Source organism: Fistularia commersonii, chromosome 9, assembly GCF_037954325.1.
Source record: "Fistularia commersonii isolate RoL2024-O1a breed Wild chromosome 9, RoL_Fcom_v1.0, whole genome shotgun sequence".
Lineage (NCBI taxonomy): Eukaryota > Metazoa > Chordata > Actinopteri > Syngnathiformes > Fistulariidae > Fistularia > Fistularia commersonii.
Window position 1 is genome coordinate 17695786 of NC_141292.1, and position 20601 is coordinate 17716386.

At 40.5% G+C, this 20601-nt stretch overlaps 2 protein-coding genes across 5 annotated transcripts in view; one reads left to right on the plus strand and one right to left on the minus strand.

The window, feature by feature from the left end:
- The window catches only part of capslb (calcyphosine-like b), a 7522-nt gene extending 6931 nt beyond the window's left edge, over positions 1-591 (plus strand). For all 4 annotated transcript variants that reach the window (XM_086152872.1, XM_086152871.1, XM_086152874.1 and 1 more), the window contains one exon: positions 137-591. In XM_086152872.1, the coding sequence (XP_086008998.1) occupies positions 137-238 (102 nt within the window). In that variant the 3' untranslated portion in view covers positions 239-591. The remainder of the gene's footprint in view (positions 1-136) is intronic.
- Positions 592-2046: 1455 nt separating this feature from the next.
- Positions 2047-11072, minus strand: LOC147231477 (uncharacterized). The gene is made up of 7 exons (XM_086153131.1): positions 10472-11072; positions 8921-9044; positions 8686-8840; positions 6925-7290; positions 6695-6791; positions 5576-5648; positions 2047-3340 (listed from the first exon to the last, which is right to left on the minus strand). Exons 1-7 carry the CDS (start codon positions 10611-10613, stop codon positions 3014-3016), a joined length of 1284 nt encoding a protein of 427 aa, XP_086009257.1. The 5' UTR covers positions 10614-11072; the 3' UTR covers positions 2047-3013.
- Between the last annotated feature and the right edge of the window lie 9529 nt (positions 11073-20601).

A 20601-nucleotide genomic window follows, 5' to 3' on the forward strand; every position in this document is an offset into this window, starting at 1 on the left:
AAGAATAAAATTACAAACTTAACTCCTGAATGTTAAATATCTGCTTTTTTTTAAAAATTGTTATTGAAATTGGAAAATGTATTTCCAATTCGTAAAGTGAATTTGTAATCCCCTGTTGCCATGGTGACATGGTCAGGTGACCCTGGAGGAGTTCATCAACTACTACAGCGGCGTGAGCGCCTCCATCGACAGCGACGCCTATTTCATCCTCATGATGAGGAAGGCCTGGAAGCTCTGAGCGCTGTCACTTCCTGTCCGTCGCTGTCACTTCCTGTCAGTTCCTGTGATTAGTTCCCGAATGAATTCTGTGATTTCTTGATTCCGCGTAGTTTCCAGTTGTCTATCGTTGCCACAATTCTGAATAAAGTTTGATTTGAGTTGTCGTTACACTGAATTTTTTACTTTTTACACTTTCAAGTAAAAATCTTATGAACATTTTTCTTGCATTATCACGTTTTTTTTTTTTCCTTGCTAATGTTTTCTTTCACTGAAGATTTTAGTTCATTTGTTTTTATGAAATATTGGATTGATGGATTTTCCCAAAAAAAATTCACATATTTCTGGGCCTTTTTCATGTGCAATTTTTGATTTTTTTTTTTAAATAAATATTGTTATGATTTTTATATTTTTGTCAATTCAATTAAAATTTTAGAAACAATATGAAATAAGTTGAAGAAATGTCTTTTTAAAATGTTATTTTTCCCCAAAAAGCTGTTATTTTTTGAGTTTTTAAAACATGATTTATCAAAACTTTAAATAGAATAAAATAAGAAAAAAATAAATTAAATAAAGTAAACTTTTCCAAAATCCCATTTAAATTCTTGAATAAATTAAATTTGATACCACAATTTTTATATTTTACTTGACGAAAAGTTTTCAAATTTGGGGAGGAATATTTAATATATAAGATAATAATGTAATGTATAATATTATTTATATATAAATATATATATAAAAACTTCATTCTTTTCATTTCAGGATATTTCAAGATTTAAAAATTTGAAAATCATCTTCACTTATGGAACTCTTCAAGGTTTTGCTGATGTCGAAAAAAAAATCTATTTTTAATCATTATTGATATTTTTATTGTGTTTTTTTTTTTTGGAATGAATATAAGAGTTAGAAAAATAAAACTAATTTTGTTATTTTGTTTGTCCATTTACTGACTGATAAACATTTTTCAGTCATTTATTTGTGAAGCAAAAGATGTCATAGGGAAAAATAATCTTAAAGTAAATCAAAATTACCGAAGATTACTGGAATTATTTTCTCCCCCAATTATTTTCATAAATTCAATGATGACAAATGATTCAACGATTGTTCAATTTCATGATTCATAACCAAATTTGCTTGGGAAAAATCTCAAAGAATTTAAAGAAAACAATTATATTTTTTGATAATAAAATTGCCGACTTTTTCCTTAATGTTCTCTGTTTTTTAATGAATATCTTAATGGAAATTTTCTGGTCATTAGTTTGACAACTTCCTTTTCAGTTTGTTTAACTAATTAATCATTTCGAATTTTATCATTCAGATCATGGTATCCTAATTATGGGGTATTTCTGGGATTATTTTGAGTTTTTTGAGAATGTATACACATTTTAATGGAAATCCATTCCCTGGTCATTTAAGCTGAAAGAATGAAATAAACTTCATTTCAACCCCTGTAATAAAATCACAAGAAAATATATATTATTTTCCTATATTTTTGTTACGAAAGCAAGACAGAATTTTTGAGGGGAGGAATTCTGGAAGACTTTATCTAATTTATTGAAGAGCTTTAAATTTGGATTTTTCCAATTGTTTTAATATTTTCAATTTTGATCCAAATTTGACAGTAAAAGCAGCTTTTATGTTGTTGTTTTAAAGTTTGATACAAAGACTCGACATAAGATAAAAAAACAAACATCAAACAAAAACATCAGCAATTCTTTTTGAAGATGTTTCGAAAATAATTTTAAAATGTAGCTTTATTTTCATCCTTTGATAACTAATTAAAAAAAAACATCCAGTGTTTTTCACGTTCAAAAATAATATTTATTATAATTAATTTTTTTTCATCATTCCTTCTAGAATTGTATTTATTTATGTATTGATTAGTTCATTGATTAATAATTGATTTTTTTCAGACATAATTGTGTTTTCTATATAATCTTATACTAAAGACAATGTCATGACACTGCATATTTTCAATAAAATACCTGGAGAATTAATAAATGAATTTTAATTTTCAAAATTCAAAAGATCCTTTTTACATTTTTTGAAAACTCTATGAAAATACTTCTGAAATTTAAAAAAAAGATAACAAATTATTCCTTTTTCTACCATCCCTAATTGAGAACATTTTCTGTTCATGAAATACATAGAATTTAAATTATATTCTATATCAAGGTACCCCAAAGCCAGAAGGATGAGATAAAGATATTTATAATATATATTACATATACATATAATATATATTATTTTAAATATTTATTATTTGATATGATCAAATTGGACAGGATAGATGCAATCTTTAGAATTTATTTGAACAGATTAGCTCAAATTTCTTGCAAATTTTAAATTAAATTCCTGAAACTTTTTTTTACAAAAACCTTTAAAAATATACTTTCTTAAAAACAATCTGATTATTTCAAGGATGAACCTTTTTTTTAAATAAATGTCATCATTTTGTTCTGAATTTAAGTTAAATTTGTTGAAATTCTCAGCTTGTCAGGATGTTTTTATTTTTCACATTAAAAGCTTGTGTTGTATGTTATTGTCTGTTTTTATTGAAAATGTATTTTCTTCACTTGCTGTTGTTTTTACCAAATTTTTTTTAATTTGGCATAAGTTCGGTTTTCCAGATCCCGGTCCAAGTGCAGGTCCTGTTCTGCGTTTGAGTCCAAAAATCCTGGTCTGGTTCTTTGTCAGAATCTGGGTTCTGATCCAGTTCCAGGGTCGGGTCCAAATCCCAATTCTGCCCCTGGTCATGGTCTTGTTGATCCAGGTCTTAGTCCGGGTCCTGGTCCTATTAGACCAGGTAGAAGCTGGACATGGTGACATAGGCCTCGTCGTCCATCTTATTGGCCCCAGACGTGGCTCCGGTCGGGGCCACGTCTCCGGGGGCGACGGCCCCTCCGTCAGAGTCTCCTGGGGCGACGCTCTGCTCGCTGGCACCGCTCAGGTCCAGCTCTTCCGTGGTGGCGCTGTGGGCAGAGCTGGGGGCGGAGTCCAGGCCGTCCGACTCGGCGGTCGTGAAGATTGAAGGATCTGATTGGCCGAGTCGCGGATCATCTGTTTTGTCCTCCGCCGAGACTCTCAGGGTACTGAACTCCTCGGGTTTGAGCAGGAGGAAGCCCTACAGTAGGGATTATTGGTTATTGATTACTGAAACCCCATCTGCTGATTCACTGGGTTATCACCCCCCCACCCCCTGTGGTGCACCCTTGGAAACCCTGGCTGAGATGCATAGAGTGCTCGGATGGAGTCGCTTCTCGCCAGGAGGCCAACTTCTGTGAACCTACCAGGGGATCTGTCAAGAATGCTTGCTGGACCTCAGACCCCACAGAATATTGGAGGAGGTTCTAGGCCATGCCCCTCAACCTCATAGCCAGCTAAATGCTACAACCATCAGCTTGGCCATCAGATCAGCACGCCAAGCTTCAGCCACCCCCTTCTGTAGAAGGTTCAGCCAGCAAAAAGCTGACCAGGAGACTCCTTCTCCAGTATACTGCCACTCCACAAATGGCCCCACTTGACACCCGGACGACTTCACGGAAGTGCTGAAAAGATCAGCTAGACGACACCTACCAAGAGCATACCGTCAGAGGCACTCCAGGACCTGCAGGAGGCCTACCACAAGTATAAGACAGTTGTCAACCTGCGTCAAACCATTAGTCACCTTGACAACCAGCCTCATTGACAATGGGAACTTCCGTGTCCAGGATCTGAAGAGCAAATGGAAGGGCTAGAAGAAGGGGATACCTTTCATCAATGCAGATGACCTTTGCATCACCAGCCAACAAGAAGAGTCTCACACAATGGGGTATGTCCTTGAAGGAGCCCTGCGGGAGATGTCAACGTACTGCTACAACAACGGCAACAACCACCTGAAACCTGCGCCGTCAACAACACTATCATGCAGCTTCCATCCGCTTGGAGAGCACTGAGCCTCTTGGAGGTACACTTGATAAGACACTTACAAACTCCGCCCAAAGAGTACAAGGGAAAAAGCCAACTACACCCTGCATGAACTGGTTCAAACTGGTTGGTAGGCCTGCAGTGGCTGCAGCACTTCACTTGACGGCATGTACCAAGAGTGAACCAGACAGAGGTACAGCCCTTGGCCATCAGAGGCACTGTGATACCTGCTGGAGGCCCACCACAAGTATGGGACAGTCCTCAACTTGTGTCCCACCATCAATCAGTTACCTTGACAATGGGAACTTCATTGTCCAAAATCTGACGATGGGCATACCTATCATGTATGCACTTGATAAGACACTCAACCTGAAGAGTACATTACACTGCACTACATTACAGTCACTCAGCAGACACTTTTATCCAAAGCGACTTACAAAAAAAGTACCAGTATTCATTATTCAGAAGTCACCGTCTCAAAACCATATGCGTACAAACACTAATTTCTTCGTTTTTTTTTGGGGGGTGGGATAAGTGCAATTAGTGGGGTAGTGCTTGGTGAAGAGGTACATTTTCAGATCATGGCGGAAGATGGGCATCGACCCCGCTGTTCCGACCTTTTCGGGGAGTTCGTTCCACCACTGAGGAGCCAAGACCGAGAAGACCTGTTCAATCGGCAGCCGGAGGCTCTGAGTGATGGGGTGTACAGTCGCCCGGAGGTGGCAGATCAGAGGGGACGGATGGGGAAAGGGACTTGACCATATCCTGAAGATACGACGGGGCTGTTCCATTCACTGCCCGGTAGGCGAGTACCAGCGTCTAGAACTTGAGAGTACAAGGGCAACATCCACAGCTGCACCCTGCATGAAATGGTTCAAACTAGTTGGTAGCACTTCACTTGTCCACAACAGGACACCTTCCGTACAATCATGGGATTCACAAAGACAACACCTGTCCCGTGTCTCTGGGCCTGAGATGAAGAAGTGGCCTGGAAGCCATCGTCTTGGTGGAGGTTCTGTAGGAGATGCACCTCCACCCAGGCTGAGATCCAAGACGTAGCCAACAGCTAGGAGGAACAACAACTTCAGAAGGCCTCGCCAGGGGTCACCACCTCCTCTAGAAGACCCTGGAAGACCAGATGGAGCAGGAGTGCAAGATCTGGAATGTTCAAACAGGTGCAGCTGTGGATTTATTGAGGAGACCAGGTCCCGCCTTCTGGAATGTACCAATGCCCCCGTTAGCCATGCTCTGCTAACATTAGCGGCAGGACGCCATATGGCGGTACAATGGACTCCAAGAAGAAGTAGAGGAAGAAGAAGAAGAAGAAGAAGAAGAAGAAGAAGAAGAAGAAGGCCGGGCTTTGCAGGTGAAGAAAAGACCAAAGATGATGCAGATGAAGAGGAAGATGGTGATGGAGAGAGAGATGAGGAGCAGGATGAAGATGAAGCCCCACCCCTTCATGCCTGCAGGTGGTCACCAGGGTGTCTTTAGGTTGAGGGATGTTCGGCCACATCAGGTCCAAAATCCTGCAGAAGAATCAAAAGAAGGAATGGAGTGTAGATGGATGGATGGATGGGAAGAGGGCAGGAAGGAGGGATGGGGGGATGAATAAGTAAACAAATGGACGGATGAATGGATGAATGGATGGATGAATGGATGAATAGATGATGGATGGATGGATGAATGAATGGATGAATGAGTGGATGAGTGGATGAATAGATGATGGATGGATGGATGAATGAATGAATGAATGAATGAGTGGATGAATAGATGATGGATGGATGGATGAATGATGGGTGAATGAATGGATGAATGAATGGATGAATGATGGATGGAGGGATGAATGAATGAATGGATGAATGAAAGATGGATGGATGAGTGGATGAATAGATGATGGAAGGATGAATGGATGATAGATGGATGAATGAATGAATGGATGAATGAGTGGATGAATAGATGATGGATGGATGAATGAGTGGATGAATGATGGATGAATGAATGAGTGATGGATGGATGAATGATGGGTGAATGAACAGATGATGGATGGATGGATGGATGAATGAATGAATGATGGATGGATGAACAGATGATGGATGGATGGATGGATGAATGAATGAATGAATGAGTGGATGAATAGATGATGGATGGATGAATGAGTGGATGAATGGATGAATGAACAGATGATGGATGGATGGATGAATGAATGGATGAATGGATGAATGAATGATGGATGGATGAGTGGATGAATAGATGATGGATGGATGAATGAGTGGATGAATGGATGAATGAACAGATGATGGATGGATGATGGATGGATGAATGAATGATGGATGAATGAATGAATGATGGATGGATGAATGGATGGATGAATGGATGAATGAATGGATGAATGAACAGATGATGATGGATGGATGGATGGATGAATGAATGAATGAACAGATGATGGATGGATGGATGGATGGATGAATGAGTGGATGAATAGATGATGGATGGATGGATGAATGGATGAATGAATGGATGAATGAATGGATGGATGAATGGATGGATGAATGAATGGATGAATAGTTCCTACTTGTTCTTCCAGAAGAAGACCACGCAGGAGGTCAGTGTTGCCGCGGAGACGAGAAAGACCGTGAGCCTGTACGAGGTCCTGGTCTCCTCGGCGAGCCCTGGAGGAGAACCAGCATCAGAACATCAGGGGTTCCACCTCGGACAAGCGGAGAACCGCCCGGGACGTTCTCTCCGACGCCGGAGAGACGTTCTCCAACCTTCTCCGATGTTCTCTGCAGGAGGTCCTCGTACCTTCTGGCGTGGTGAAGCTGAAGGCGGAGCTCCAGGGGCTCCAGCTCCCCTCGAAATTCTTCCTGGGGATGGACCTCGCTTGGACCTGGTACCCGCGGCCCTTCTCCAGCCGCCGCAGGCTGAGGACCACCGCCTCCGACGTGGAGTTCTCCACCTGCTGACAGGGGAACGCCGAAGAGGCGGGGCTCGGGACGCCGAAGGGGGCGGAGCAACGGATTCGAGCGTCTCGGGGTCGGAGCAGCACCTGGAACTGCTGGTTCTGGACCTTCAGGTAGTCCTTGAGGTAGGGGGTCTGCAGGAGGACCACCGCTTGGCCGGCCTCCAGGTCAAAGGTCACGTTAACTACCCGTGGCGGCCTGGGCTTCACTGCAGGGGGGGCGCCGACAACACGCAAATCGTTTCAAATACTGTAATATGCTTTAATTACATGTAATTATGTGTAATTTTACATGTTTACATGTTACATGTTATAACACTGTTATTACATGTAATTACATGTAATTACACCGTTATTACAAAGTTATTACACTGTTATTATACTGTAATACCAAATTAGTATGTAAATAAGTTAACTACATGTTATTACAGCGTGTGATTACGTGTTATTTCTTAGTATTACATGTTTCTCTACATGTAATTACACTGTAATTACATGTAATTATACAGTTATTACATGTAATCACGCGGTTATTGCATATAATCACAGTGCTATTGCGTGAAATGACAGCTGGTATGTGTAATTACATGTTGATTCTATGTAATTACACGTCCATATTCAGTGTAATTGCATGTAATCAAATACATTTATGTTGTTATTAAATGTCATCAAATATTATTATATGTAATTCCATTGTCCCCACATGACAATTCAGTGTAATTATATATATATATGTGTTAAATATGTGTTACTATAGTATACATTATTACATGTAATTTCCGGTTCCGTAGATTATATTACACGCAACTTTATTACGTTGTTATATGTAATTAAACATTATCGTATGTAATTATACGTAATAACACTGTCCATAGATCATATTGCATTGTATGTAGTAAGTGTTATGATACTGTTAGTCATGTAATTAAATGTAATTACACAGTTATGACATGTAATAGTAATGAAATGGCATCTAATTACACTGCCCATTAATGACATTTCACTGTAATTACATGTAATTAAATGTTATTAAGCTGTTATACCATGGAGTTGAATGTTATTACATATGTAATTTCACATCCATAGATCATATCACACTGTAATTAAATGTTATTCCATGTTATTGGATATTAGTACATGTAATAAATTGCAATTACAAGTAATGTCACCATTCCCGGATCATATTACACTGTAATAACATGTAGTCAAATGTTATTACACTGTTATAACATGCAATTACCATATGTAATTACATGTAATTCCACCATTCCTGCACCTGATCACACCGTCACCCCAATGCTACGGCATGCTACGGTGATGCTATGGCATGCTACGGTGATGCTACCGCATGCTACGGTGATGCTACGGTGATGCTATGGCATGCTACGGTGATGCTACGGTGATGCTACGGCATGCTATGGTGATGCTACAGTGATGCTACGGTGATGCTATGGCATGCTACGGCATGCTACGGTGATGCTACGGTGATGCTACGGTGATGCTACGGCATGCTACGGTGATGCTACGGTGATGCTTTGGCGTGCTACGACGTGTTAATGCTTGCTATGGCGGCTCCCAGCCACCAGGGGCGTCGGCTAGCTCACCGATTTTCCCCAGTTTCACGGTGGCCATGATATTGCGTCCGCTGCGCAGGTGCGCGGTGAGCAGGTAGCATCCTAGCGGGCTCAGGAGGGCGGAGCTTATCGTGGCCCCGCTACTTCGCAGGCAGGTTTGGTTCCCGTGCCGCGGGTCCATGAAGCTAAGGGACACTTGCCATCAGTTGCCATGGCAACAACATTCGCCGCGTGTGTGTGTGTGTGTGTGTGTGTGTGTTTTTACCAAGCGGTCATAGCCACAACGGTGTCAGCATCCTCATCGTCGCTATGGGAACCGATGGAGGCCACCCTGCATGTCACGCTGCTGCCCGCCGTGGAGATGTGGGAGGAGCAGGAGAGGTCCGCCTCTGGGGACACGGGGAGAACCTTCAGGGAGAACCTCCAGCGCTAACCGCTAACTGCTAACAGCTAAGCGCTAATGACTAAGCGCTAATGGCTAACTGTCCATTCATTCACTGTTATCATTAGCAAAACCAAGGGATGAATGGATGAATGTCAGAGCGTCCATGTTTGGTTCTTCGTTCGAGAATTTCAATTAAATATAAATTTTCATAACTGTATTTTAATGAAGCGATAATTACTGTGTAATAAAGGTGTAATTAAGCAATATGATAAATTGTTAAAAAAATTTAAACAACTATGTAATAAACACATAGCAGACAAATAAAAATGGTAGTAACCATAATTAACTGTAATAAACCTGTTATAAAACACCATATATATATATACATATATATAAAACACCATTAATAAGGTGTAATTACTTGTAACATGTGAAAACTGCATTAAACATGTAATAAACTGTCTAATAACCTTATTATTAACATGAAGTAAACTTAAAACAAGTTAATGAGCTATGTAACAAAAAAGCAATGACGTATACATAATAAGCTATGTCATAATCTTAGATAATATGTGAATAATTAATAATCTATATAGTAAACATGTAATAAACTGCAATGAATCAATAAACATGAAATGCTGTAATAAACACGTAATATATAATAAGCATGTGACCTTTAACTATAAAAAAAAAAATAATGAGCTATGTAATAAACATGTAGTAAATTGTAATACACATGTAGCAAAAAAATGTAATAAACTGTAATAAATTATAAAAACAAGCCACAGCAAATTGTAATGTAACATGTAATAAAGTAATATGTAAAGCTGTAATAAACATGTAAATATGTAACTATCATGCAATAACTTGTGATAAATATAATAAACTATATAATATGTTTTTGATCAATTGTTATTACATGTAATAAACAATGATGCAATGGAATTAAGTGAAAAATGACCTGTTATGAACATGTTATTATGTATAGACATTTAATTATGTAATAAATCATAATAAACATTTGATAGTCATATTTGAATACAATTAATATGACATGTACATGTGGTGCACTGTAATTAACATGTAATAAACCATATATACAATTAATAGTGTAAATACATGAATAAAAAATATAGTAAAGTGTAATTAATATGTAATAAGATATAATAGGTATGTAATAAACATGTCATTAGGTATAAACAAGCAATAAACCAATTTTTTTTTAATAAATTTTAATAAACCGTATATTACACATAAATAGTGTAATAACAAGTAATAAATTGTAATAAGCATGTAATCACACATAAGGTGTAATTCTCATGTAATAATGTGTTATAAACATGCAATAAAGTGTAATAAGCATGTCATAACTGTGTAGTAACCCAGTGAGGACCGTGGGTTTGCGCTGATGTTCTCCATGAGTCTCCTCACCCGGCTCCCCGTCGCCACTCTGAGCTCGAGACGTCGCCAGCAGCAGCAGAAGAAGCTCCGCCGTCCTCCAGCCAGACCACATGACCTCCACCGGACGACCAACCAGGACCAGCTTCTCCTCCACGGGGCGGAAGGTCCTCATAGGTCCCTCCTCTGGTTCTTTAGGGGGGTTGATGGACAGGACGAGGAGCCGGTGCGTGGGCAGGTCCTCCAAGGTTGACAGAGGTTTCAGGTCTTCTCAAGCTCCAGGAGGTCTCTTGAAGTCTCAGCTGATCTTCTCATCTCTGCAGACTCAGACCTGCAGCAGCTTCTTGTCATTCTGCAGGAAGACAGGAAGAGGTGGTGGTGGTGGTGGTGGTGACGGCCATGATGAAGTCATCTGCTTCTGATGAGGACCATGACGGGAGGAGGAGAAGAAAGAGGAGAAGTTTGAGGTTGAGGAGCAGCAGGTCTTCAGGTTGACAATCGAGCATGCAGAAACAACCACTTCCTGTTTACACCGTCTGCCAATCAGGCTCCATGTGGGGGGAAGGTCAGAGGTCTAAAAGGACATCAGCAATTCCTCTCCACTGTAGTTTGGACACATGTCATATCCCTTTTGGAGTTTTTGTTCCTGTAGTTTTTCCTCTTCCTGTAGTTTCTTTTGTGTACTTTAACTTTTCTCCCAGTATTTATGTACCCTACTCCTGTAGGGTACAAAGGAGGGTACTCCTAGGAGGGTACTCCTACTCCTGTAGGAGTACCCTACTCCTGTAGGGTACTCCTTAATCCCTGTAGTTTTACTCTTCTTGTAGTTGTATTCTTCTTCTAGTACTCTTTTCATGTGGATGTACTCTTCTTGTAGTTTTCACTTTCCTTGCAGTATTTATTTCCTGTAGTCCTACTTTTCTTGTAGTTTCTTTTCTTCTTTTTGCGGTCCTGTCATTTTCATTATATGTCGTTGTACCCTTCTTGTAGTATTTATCTTGCTGATTTTACTCGTCCAATAAATTGTCTTCCCGTAGTTGTACTCTTCTTGTAGTATTTCTTTCCAAGAGTTGTACCCCTCTTGTAGTTTTTACTCTTCCTGTAGTTTTACTCCTGTAGTTTTTATGTTCCTGTTGTTTTTCTTCCCTTATTTTTGCTCTTCTTGTCATTTTTCTTCCCTGTAGTGGTTGCGTTCTTCTTGTACTTCTTTCCTGCAGTTTCAGTCTTCTTGTAGTTCCACTCTTGTAGTTTTTGTTCTCCTGTAGTTTTTCCTCTTCCTGTAGTTTCTTTTGTGTAGTTTAACTTTCCTCCCAGTATTTATTCCTGCACTTTGTACCCTACTCCTGTAGGGTGCTCTTTAATTCCTGTAGTTTTACTCTTCTTGTAGTTTTTACTCTAATAGTCTTTAAGTCCATGTAGTTTCTTTTTCCTGATGGTTTTACTTCCTGTAGTTTTATTCTTCTTATACTCTTTTCATGTAGTCCTACTTTTCTTGTAGTTTCTTTCCTTCTTTTCGCGGTCCTGTCGTTTTAATCATATGTAGTTGTACCCTTCTTGTAGTATTTATCTTGCTGATTTTACTCTTCTAATAAATTGTCTTCCCGTAGTTGTACTCTTCTTGTAGTATTTCTTTGCAAGAGTTGTACTCTTCTTGTAGTTTGAACTTTTCTTGCAGTATTTATTTCCTGTAGTTGCATCTCTCTTATAGTTTTTTTCCTGAAGCTTTTACTCTTCCAGTAAATTTTCTTCCCATTGTTGTACTCTTCTTATTGTACTTCTTTCCTGTAGTTGTATTCTTCCTGTAGTTTTTTACTCATCCTGTGGTTTTACTCTGACAGTTTTTGTGTTTCTGTAGTTTTTCTTCCCTTATTTTTACTCTTCTCGTCGTTTTTCTTCCCTGTAGTTGTTGTGTCCTTGCAGTTGTTGTTCTACTCTTGTAGTTTTGGTGTTCCTGTAGTTTTACTCTTCCCGTTGTTTCTCCTTCCTGTCATTGTGCTCTTCTTGTAGTTTTATTCTTGTAGCTTTTGTGCTCCTGTAGTTTTGTCTGCAGTTTTACTCTTTTTGTAATTTTAACTCTTCCTGTAGTTTTTCTTGGTAAGCAGGACAATGAAGAGGACAAAGGCAGAAGTGGTGGAAGCTGAAAAGGAAGGCGTGTTGTATGGCTTTCAGGGAGGAGTTGGGCAAGACTTACAGGGAGGTCTTACAGATGACTGGACAACTCCAGCTAATGTGCTCAGGGATACATGTAGGAGAGAAGAGAGAGTCTGGAAGGAAAGTAGATTGGGAGAGCTGGTGTTGGAATAAGGAAGTGCAGGAGTATATACAGAGAAAGCATTAGCAAAGACGTGGGACACAGAGGGGACTGAAGAGAAAGGACAAGAGACAAGAGTCCCAGGAGATGCTGTGTAGGGTAAAGATATAAGTAGCAAAGGCAAAACAAAGGGCGTATAATGACTTGTATGCTCGGCTGGACAGTAAGGAGGGAGAGAATGACTTTTACAAATGGCAGCAGATTTGGGTGATTGAGGACGGAGAGGGAAATGTATTGACAAATGCTAGAAGAGTGATGGCAAGGTGGAAAGAGTACTTTGAAGAGCTGATGAATGAGGAAAATAAAAGAGAGGGATGGATGGAAGAGGTGAATATTATAGACCACAAAGTAGCAGGGATTGGTAGAAGTGAAGGACGCCATTGAAGAGGATGAAGAGTGGGCTGGTAGATGGTCCTGTCGATGTAACTGTGGTGGTATGGAAGTAGCTAAGGAAACATTGAAGTTTGCTGCTCATAGATGCTGACTGTTTTTGCAGCTTCTCTCTGTTAGAGGAGTACAGAGAAGGTCAGAGGGAGCTGCATTGTGCCTTTGTAGACCTAGGAAAAGCATACAACACAGTGCAGAGAGGAAGTATGGTTGTATGAGGAAGATGAAGTGTCAGAGAAGAATGTTAGACTGGTGCAAGACATGTATGCTAGTTGTGAGACACTGGTGATGTGTGCTGTTTGTGTGACAGAGAAGTTCAAGGTGGAGGTGGGACTCCATCAGGGGTCAGCTCTGAGCCCCTTCTTGTTTGCAGTGGTGATGGACAAGCTAGACATGAGGTTAGACATGAATCTAACCTTGTATGCTCTGGAAAGGAGAGGAATGAAGGTTATCATACATGTGTGTAATTAAGAGGGACCAAAGCGGAACAGTGATGCTACAAGGAGGTTGTGTTAAAAAGGTGGAGGATTTTAAGTTCTTAGAGTCAACAGTCCAGGGCAACAAGGACTGTGAAGAAGAGTTGGAGAGACGGGTTCAGGCAGGTTGGAATAAGTGGAGAAAAGTGTCAGGGTTGACAAGAATCAGCCAGAATGAGGGGAAAGGAGTAGAAGACAGAGGTGGAAAGCAGCCATGGAGTCTGGTTTAGAGGAAGACCAGAGAGGAGGTTCATGGATAGAGTACCAGAGGTTAGATGGTGTGAGACGAGAAGCTACAGAACAGGGATAGATGGAGGAGGTCGACTCCTGGACGGAGCAGCTTGAAGGAAAGTTTCTGCTCTTCTTGTAGAACTTCTTTCCTCTAGTTTGTACTCTTCTTATAGTTCTACTATTCCTGTCAATTTTTTTCTTTTAGCATGTACTCTTCTTGCAGTTTTCCTGCAGATTTCACTTTTCTTGAAATACTTACTCCTCTTGTACTTTTCACCCATCTTAGTATTATTTTATTAGTAACTTCCACTTGTCACTTGCCAATCATGGATGTGTCCTTGCCAGTATTTAAACTACTTAAAAAATATTTTCTCTGGAAATGTTCTTATTCATTACTGGGTTATTACACCGTTATTACACAACAGCTGTTTTCTCCCTTCTTGTTTGTCTTCATCAAGTGGTTTCCTGACCAATTTCTCAGGGAGCCAAACAACACACACACCCTCACACACACACACACACACACACAATAACGTAAACCACATGCTGAGGTTGGTTCCTGCTTTGTATCACAACACCGTCACCTGTGGTTTCAGGTTTCGTCTCCATGGCAACCAGGGGCCCACCTGCCGCCGTCGCCTCCTCCTCTTCCAATTAGACTTCATCAGCCATCACAGTGACCTCTAGAGCCTAGAAGGTTCCTCTAGAGCCTAGAAGGTTCCTCCGATCTGATTCGTTCCTTCAGTTTGATTCTAACCTCAAGCACATCCCGACGATAAGAGTGTAGCCTCTAGAGAAGGTTCCCAAAATTGATCTAGAACATTCCTTCCGTCTGACTGCAAACTTTCAAGAACATTTGGGTGATACAACTGTAGCTTCTGGAAAAGGTTCCCAAAATCCAATCTAGAATATTCCTTCCGTCTGACTGCAAACTTTCAAGAACATTTGGGTGATACAACTGTAGCTTCTGGAGAAGGTTCCCAAAATCTGATCTAGAACATCCCTTCCGTCTGACTGCAAACTTTCAAGAACATTTGGGTGATACAACTGTAGCTTCTGGAGAAGGTTCCCAAAATCCGATCTAGAACATTCCTCAGTCTGACTGCAAACTTTCAAGAGTATTTGGACCATACAACTGCAGACTCTAGAGAAGGTTCCCAAAATCTGTTCATACCCTCCTGAGAACGTTCCTTCGACTGTAACCTCAAGAACGTTCCTACAGTCTGTAACCTTTCAAGAACGTTCCCTCACTCAAACTGAAAACTCTCAAGAACCTTCCCACCATACGGCTGTGCCCTCTTGAGAACGTTCCTTCAGTGTTCCTGTAACCTTTCAAGAAGGTTGCAACGATTAAACTGTAAACTATCTAGAATGCTTCACCAATGCAACTATAGCCTCTAGAATCTAGAGATCGAATCCGGCTCTAACCTCTCTGGAACATTCCTTCAACAATCTGATTTTAGCCTCAGAGAATGTTCCTTCAGTCTGTCTGTAGCTTCTAGAGGGTTCTTTCAATCTGACACCAAACTCAAGAATGTTCCCTCAATCCTACTTAGCCCTTAGAATGTTCCCAAAACCCATCTGTAAACCCTCTAGAAAGTTCCTTCAACCTGATTGTAACCTCTAGAGAAGGTTCCCAAAATCTGATCGTACCCTTGAGAACGTTCCTTCAATGTGACCGCAATCTTTCAAGAGCATTCGGACGATAAAACTGTAGCCTCTAGAGAAGGTTCCCAAAATCCGATCTAGAACATTCCTTCAGTCTGACTGCAAACTTTCAAGAGTAATTTGGACCATACAACTGTAACCTCAAGAACGTTCCTAGTCTGTAACCTTTCAAGAACGTTCCCTCACTCTAACTGCAAACTCTCAAGAACCTTCCCACCATACGGCCGTGCCCTCTTGAGAACGTTCCTTCAGTGTGACTGTAGCTTCTAGAGGGTTCCATCAATCTGACGGCAAACTCAAGAACGTTCCCTCAATCCTACTTAGCCCTTAGAATGTTCCCAAAACCCGTATGTAAACTCTCTAGAAAGTTCCTTCAACCTGATCGTAACCTCTAGAGAAGGTTCCCAAAATCTGATCGTACCCTCTAGAACCTTCCTTCAACGTGACCGCAATCTTTCAAGAGCATTCGGACGATACAACTGTAACCTCTTGAGAACGTTCCCTCAATCCGACTCTAAACACTCAAGAATGTTCCTTCAACTTGAAAGTAACCTCCAGAGAACGTCCCTTCACCGTGACGGTAGTATCTCGAATACAGATACTGGAGGAACTAGAAGGTTCATCCAATCCGACGGTAAACAATCGACGTTCCTTCAGTCTGAGCAGAACCTCAGAAGAGCGTTACTTCGGTCTGCCTGTGGAGAACGTTCCCCGGCCTACGTGCAGGCGGCCATCTTGCCGCCCACGTAGCCTCAACCGCACGCCGGAGGCCCCGGAGGAGCTTCCTGCCTCCTTGCCGTTCTGCACCGTGTTGCCGCGGCGAGGTGATGTTCTCGCGCTGCCGCCACTTCCTCTTCCTCCGTTCTCGGTTCATCTTTGTCGCCGTCGGCAGCGCGCGGCGACAAAGATGTGTCTTACTCCGTGGGCTGTTCGGTACGCGCTGTATTCCAGCTGTTAGATGGTTCCTCAAGTTTATGCCGTGCTAGCTACCGCTTTAGCTTTTAGCGCTATCTCAAGGTTCTAGATCATGTGTCAAACTCAAGGCCCACATCTGGCCCACAAGAGTTTAAACCCCTGTTCTAGATGAATCTGTAGCCCCAAATTGTGCTACTTCCTATTTTAGCATCTCACTTCTAGTTTGAACTTCTCAATTTTTCTTTAAGGTTTAGGTTCCCTGAGGTTTTTCTTGAGGATTTACAAGCTGCTAATTTAGCTTTTAGCTTTATTTTGAGGTTCTAGATGAATCTATGACCCAACGTTCTGCTAGTTCCTCCTCTAGCATCTAGATTAAGTCTGATGTTCTGGATGTTCCTCTAATGTTGGGCTGTGCGAGCAGCTAGTTTAGCGTTTAGCTTTATTTTGTAGGTCTAGACAGATCTATGACCTCTGGCTGTTGGATTTTTGCATCTAGCTTCAGTTTGACATTCTAGATGTTTCCTTAACTGCAGGCTGAGCTAGCTCCTACTGTAGCATCTAGCTCCACTTTCAGTTTTCTGGTGTTTTCTTTTCCACCTTAGGCTTTACTAACTGATATTTTAGCCTTTAGCTATATTTTGAAGTTCTACAGGCTTCTTTAACCTCCTGCAATGCTACTTCCTGGTTTTGTATATGGCAATATTGTGAAGTTCTATATATTTCAATAAGCTGTGCTAGGTCCTACGATACCGTTTAGCTAGTTTGAAGCTCCAGATGTTCCTTTAACTTCAGGCAGTGCTAGCTGCTATTTTAGTATTTGTCTTAACGTGGAAGTTCTCGATCATTCTGTGTCCTCATGCTATGCAAACTTCTTTTTCCATATCAAGCTTCAGGTTTTTCTATAAGTTCTATATCATTTGCAAACCTGCTAGCTCTGTTAGCTTTTTCCTCTATTTTACATCCATAGACATTTCTTTAACCTAAGGCTATGATAGCCCCTCTACCTTTAAGCTACATTTTGAAAATATAGGTTTCTCGAGCCTAAGGTTATGCTAGCTCCTTTAGCTTTTGGCTATATTTTCAATCCATCGAGATTTACTTAACCTCCGGCTATGCTAGCTCCTTTAGGTTTAACTATATTTCTAATTTATATAGGATTCTTTAAACTCAGGCTACGCTAGCCCCTTTAGTTTCTAGCTATATATTGAAATGATGGGTATTGCTATCCTAAAGTTATGCTAGATTTTTTTAGCCTTTGGCTAAATATTCTATTCTCTCAGATTTCGTTAGACTATGCTAGCTCCTTTCGCTTTGAACTGTGATTGGGAATGAGAGCAGCTTCTTGACCCATGGGCTATGCTAGCGCCGATAGGTTTTAACTAACATTCTAATTTACATAGGTTTCTTTAGCCTAAGGTTATGCTAGCTCATTTAGATTTTGGCTATATTTTCTATCCACAGAGATTGCTTTGACCTCAGGCTATGCTAACTCATTTCACTTTGGGCTATAGTTGGGAGTAAGAGCAGCCTCTTGAACTTCAGGGTATGCTAGCTTCTTTAGCTGGATTCTAAACTTCTGGATGTTTCTTTCATCTCCTCAGTGGCTCCGCTCATATGATAGCCTCAAGAGGATTATTTCCATTAGCATCAAACTAGGGACTTTTCCCCCGTCATCGTGAAACAGAAACTTGCTAGCCTGGGCTTTGGCATTGGCAGCGACACCTATGAAGCGACTCACTTCCTGTTTCCTGCACTGCTGCTAGCGGCTAGCTCCTTTAGGGTTTAGCTATGGATCTTATTCATATAGTTTTTTTTTTAGCCTCTTTAGCTTTTAGCTATATTTTGAAATAATAGATTTTAAATGATAGGTTTTGCTGTCTCTCCTTAGTAGCCCTGTTCACGTTAGCCTCTAGCAGATTCCCTCTGTTAGCATCAAACTTGGGACTTTCTCCCTGTCATCTAGGAACAGAAACCTGCTAGCCTGGGTTTCAGCAGCGGCGGCGCACCCTCAGAAGCAACTCGCTTCCTATTTCCTATCCTTTGTGCTCCCGCTAGCTGCTAGCTCCTTTTCCGCACTAGAATAGTTCAATTGCACATCCACGACAGTAGTTGGCAGTGGCGCTCTCATTGTTAGCGTGTGCGCAAGGAGTATTAGCTTTTTGCTGTAGGGTTTTCTTTTGCACCAAGCAGGTGATATGAAGCGCAGTATACAAACCCTCAAGAGACAACATTAATTTTATTTTAACAGGGATGAAAAGAAAGGTGGAGAGAGACGAAGATAATGAGACAAAAGAAAGTCACCTGAAAGCTAAGAAGAGGAAATATGACAGAGCGTATAAGATAAGATAAGAACAACTTTATTAATCCCGAAGGAAATTGTTGTGCCAAAGTTACAGAAAATATAACAGTAATAAATAATAAAAAGAAAAAGGCAGAATCAGAAATAGAAATAAACTATAAAGTGTCTCAGTGAAACTATAAAGTGTCTTGGTAAACAAGTGATAAAACTATAAGTGTCTTAGTAACAAGTTTAAAACCTTAACTAAATTGTCACTAAGGAAGAAGAGTAAATAAAATTAAAAAGAAAAGTAGAAAATTTACGAAAGAGACACTAGGTGAGGAGAAACTCTGGCGGGCAGCCGCCCGAGGCAGCGCCGGAAGTCGTATGTAGCGCTTAGCTTCCCTGGGACTGCAGTGAGAAACAAGGAAACTTAACACTTAAAATCTTTTGTTACAGACTAAATACAATGCTAATAAAGTTATTCTCTGTTGTAAGTTGAACAACATTTCTTTCATTCCTTTTGCTTTTAAATTGTAGTCGTTTCTTTCACCTCGGGCTATGCTAGCTCCTTTAGCTCTTAGGTATATTTTGAACTGATATGTTTTTCTAACCTCAGGCTATGCTAGCTCCTTTAGCTTTTTAATTGTAGAAGTTTCTTTAACCGCAGGCTTTGGTAGCTTCTTCAGGTGTTAAGTTTTATTTTTAATTTATCTAGGTTTCTTTAACTTGATGTATTAGCGGAAGAGCTAGTCATTTTGCTTCTGGCTATTTTTCTATCCGAAGAGATTGCTTGTACCTCAGGCTCTGCTCGCTCTTGAGAGCAGCCTCTTAAACTTCAGACTATGCTAGCTTCTTTAGCTTTTAAATTGTCAAAGTTTCTGTAACCGCAATCTATGCTAGCTCCTTTAGGTTTTAGCTTTGTTTCTAATTTATCTAAGTTTCTTTAATGCTAGCTTATTTAGCTTTTGGCTAATTTTTCTATTCATAGAGATTGCTTTAACCTCAGGTTACGCTAACTCATTTTGCTCTCAGCTACAGTTGGGCTTTAGAGCAGCTTCTTGAACTTCAGGCTATGCTAGCTTCTTTAGCTTGATTCTATACTTCTCGGTGCCTCTTTTATCTCCTCGGTGGCTCCGTTCATATGTTAGCCTCTAGCGGATTCCTTTATTACTATCAAACTTGGGACTTTTCCCCTGTCATTGTGAAACAGAAACTTGCTAGCCTGGGCTTCAGCAGCAGCAGCGCTACCTCAGAAGTGACTCACATCCTGTTTCCTGTCCTTCGTGCTGTTGGTAGTGGCTAGCTCCTATAGGTTTTAGCTTTATTTCTTATTCATATGTTTTTGTTTTGTTTTTTCCTCAGGCTATGGCAGACCCTTTAGCTTTTAGCTATATTTTGAAATGATAGGTTTCTCTAACCTAAAGTTATGCTAGCTCCTTTAGCTTTTGGCTAATCTTCTATCGATAGAGATTGCTTTAACCTCAGACTCTGCTAGCTCTTTTCACTTCAAGCTATGGTGAGGCTTGAGAGCAGCTTCTTGAACTTAAGGCTATGCTAGCTTCTTTAGCTTGATTCTAAGCTTCTAGGTGCCCCTTTTATCTCCTCAGTGGCTCCGTTCATATGTTAGCCTCTAGCGGATCCCTTTTGTTACCATCAAACTAGGGACTATTTCCCGTCATTGTGAAACAGAAACTTTAGCTCCTTAATGTTTTAGCTTTATTTCTTATTCATATGTTTTTGTTATTGTTTTTTTTTTTCCACATGCTATGGCAGACCCTTTAGCTTTTAGCTATATTTTGAAATGATAGGTTTCTCTAACCTACAGTTATGCTAGCTCCTTTAGCTTTTGGCTATCTTTCAAATGTTAGCCTCTAGCGGATTCCTTTTGTTACCA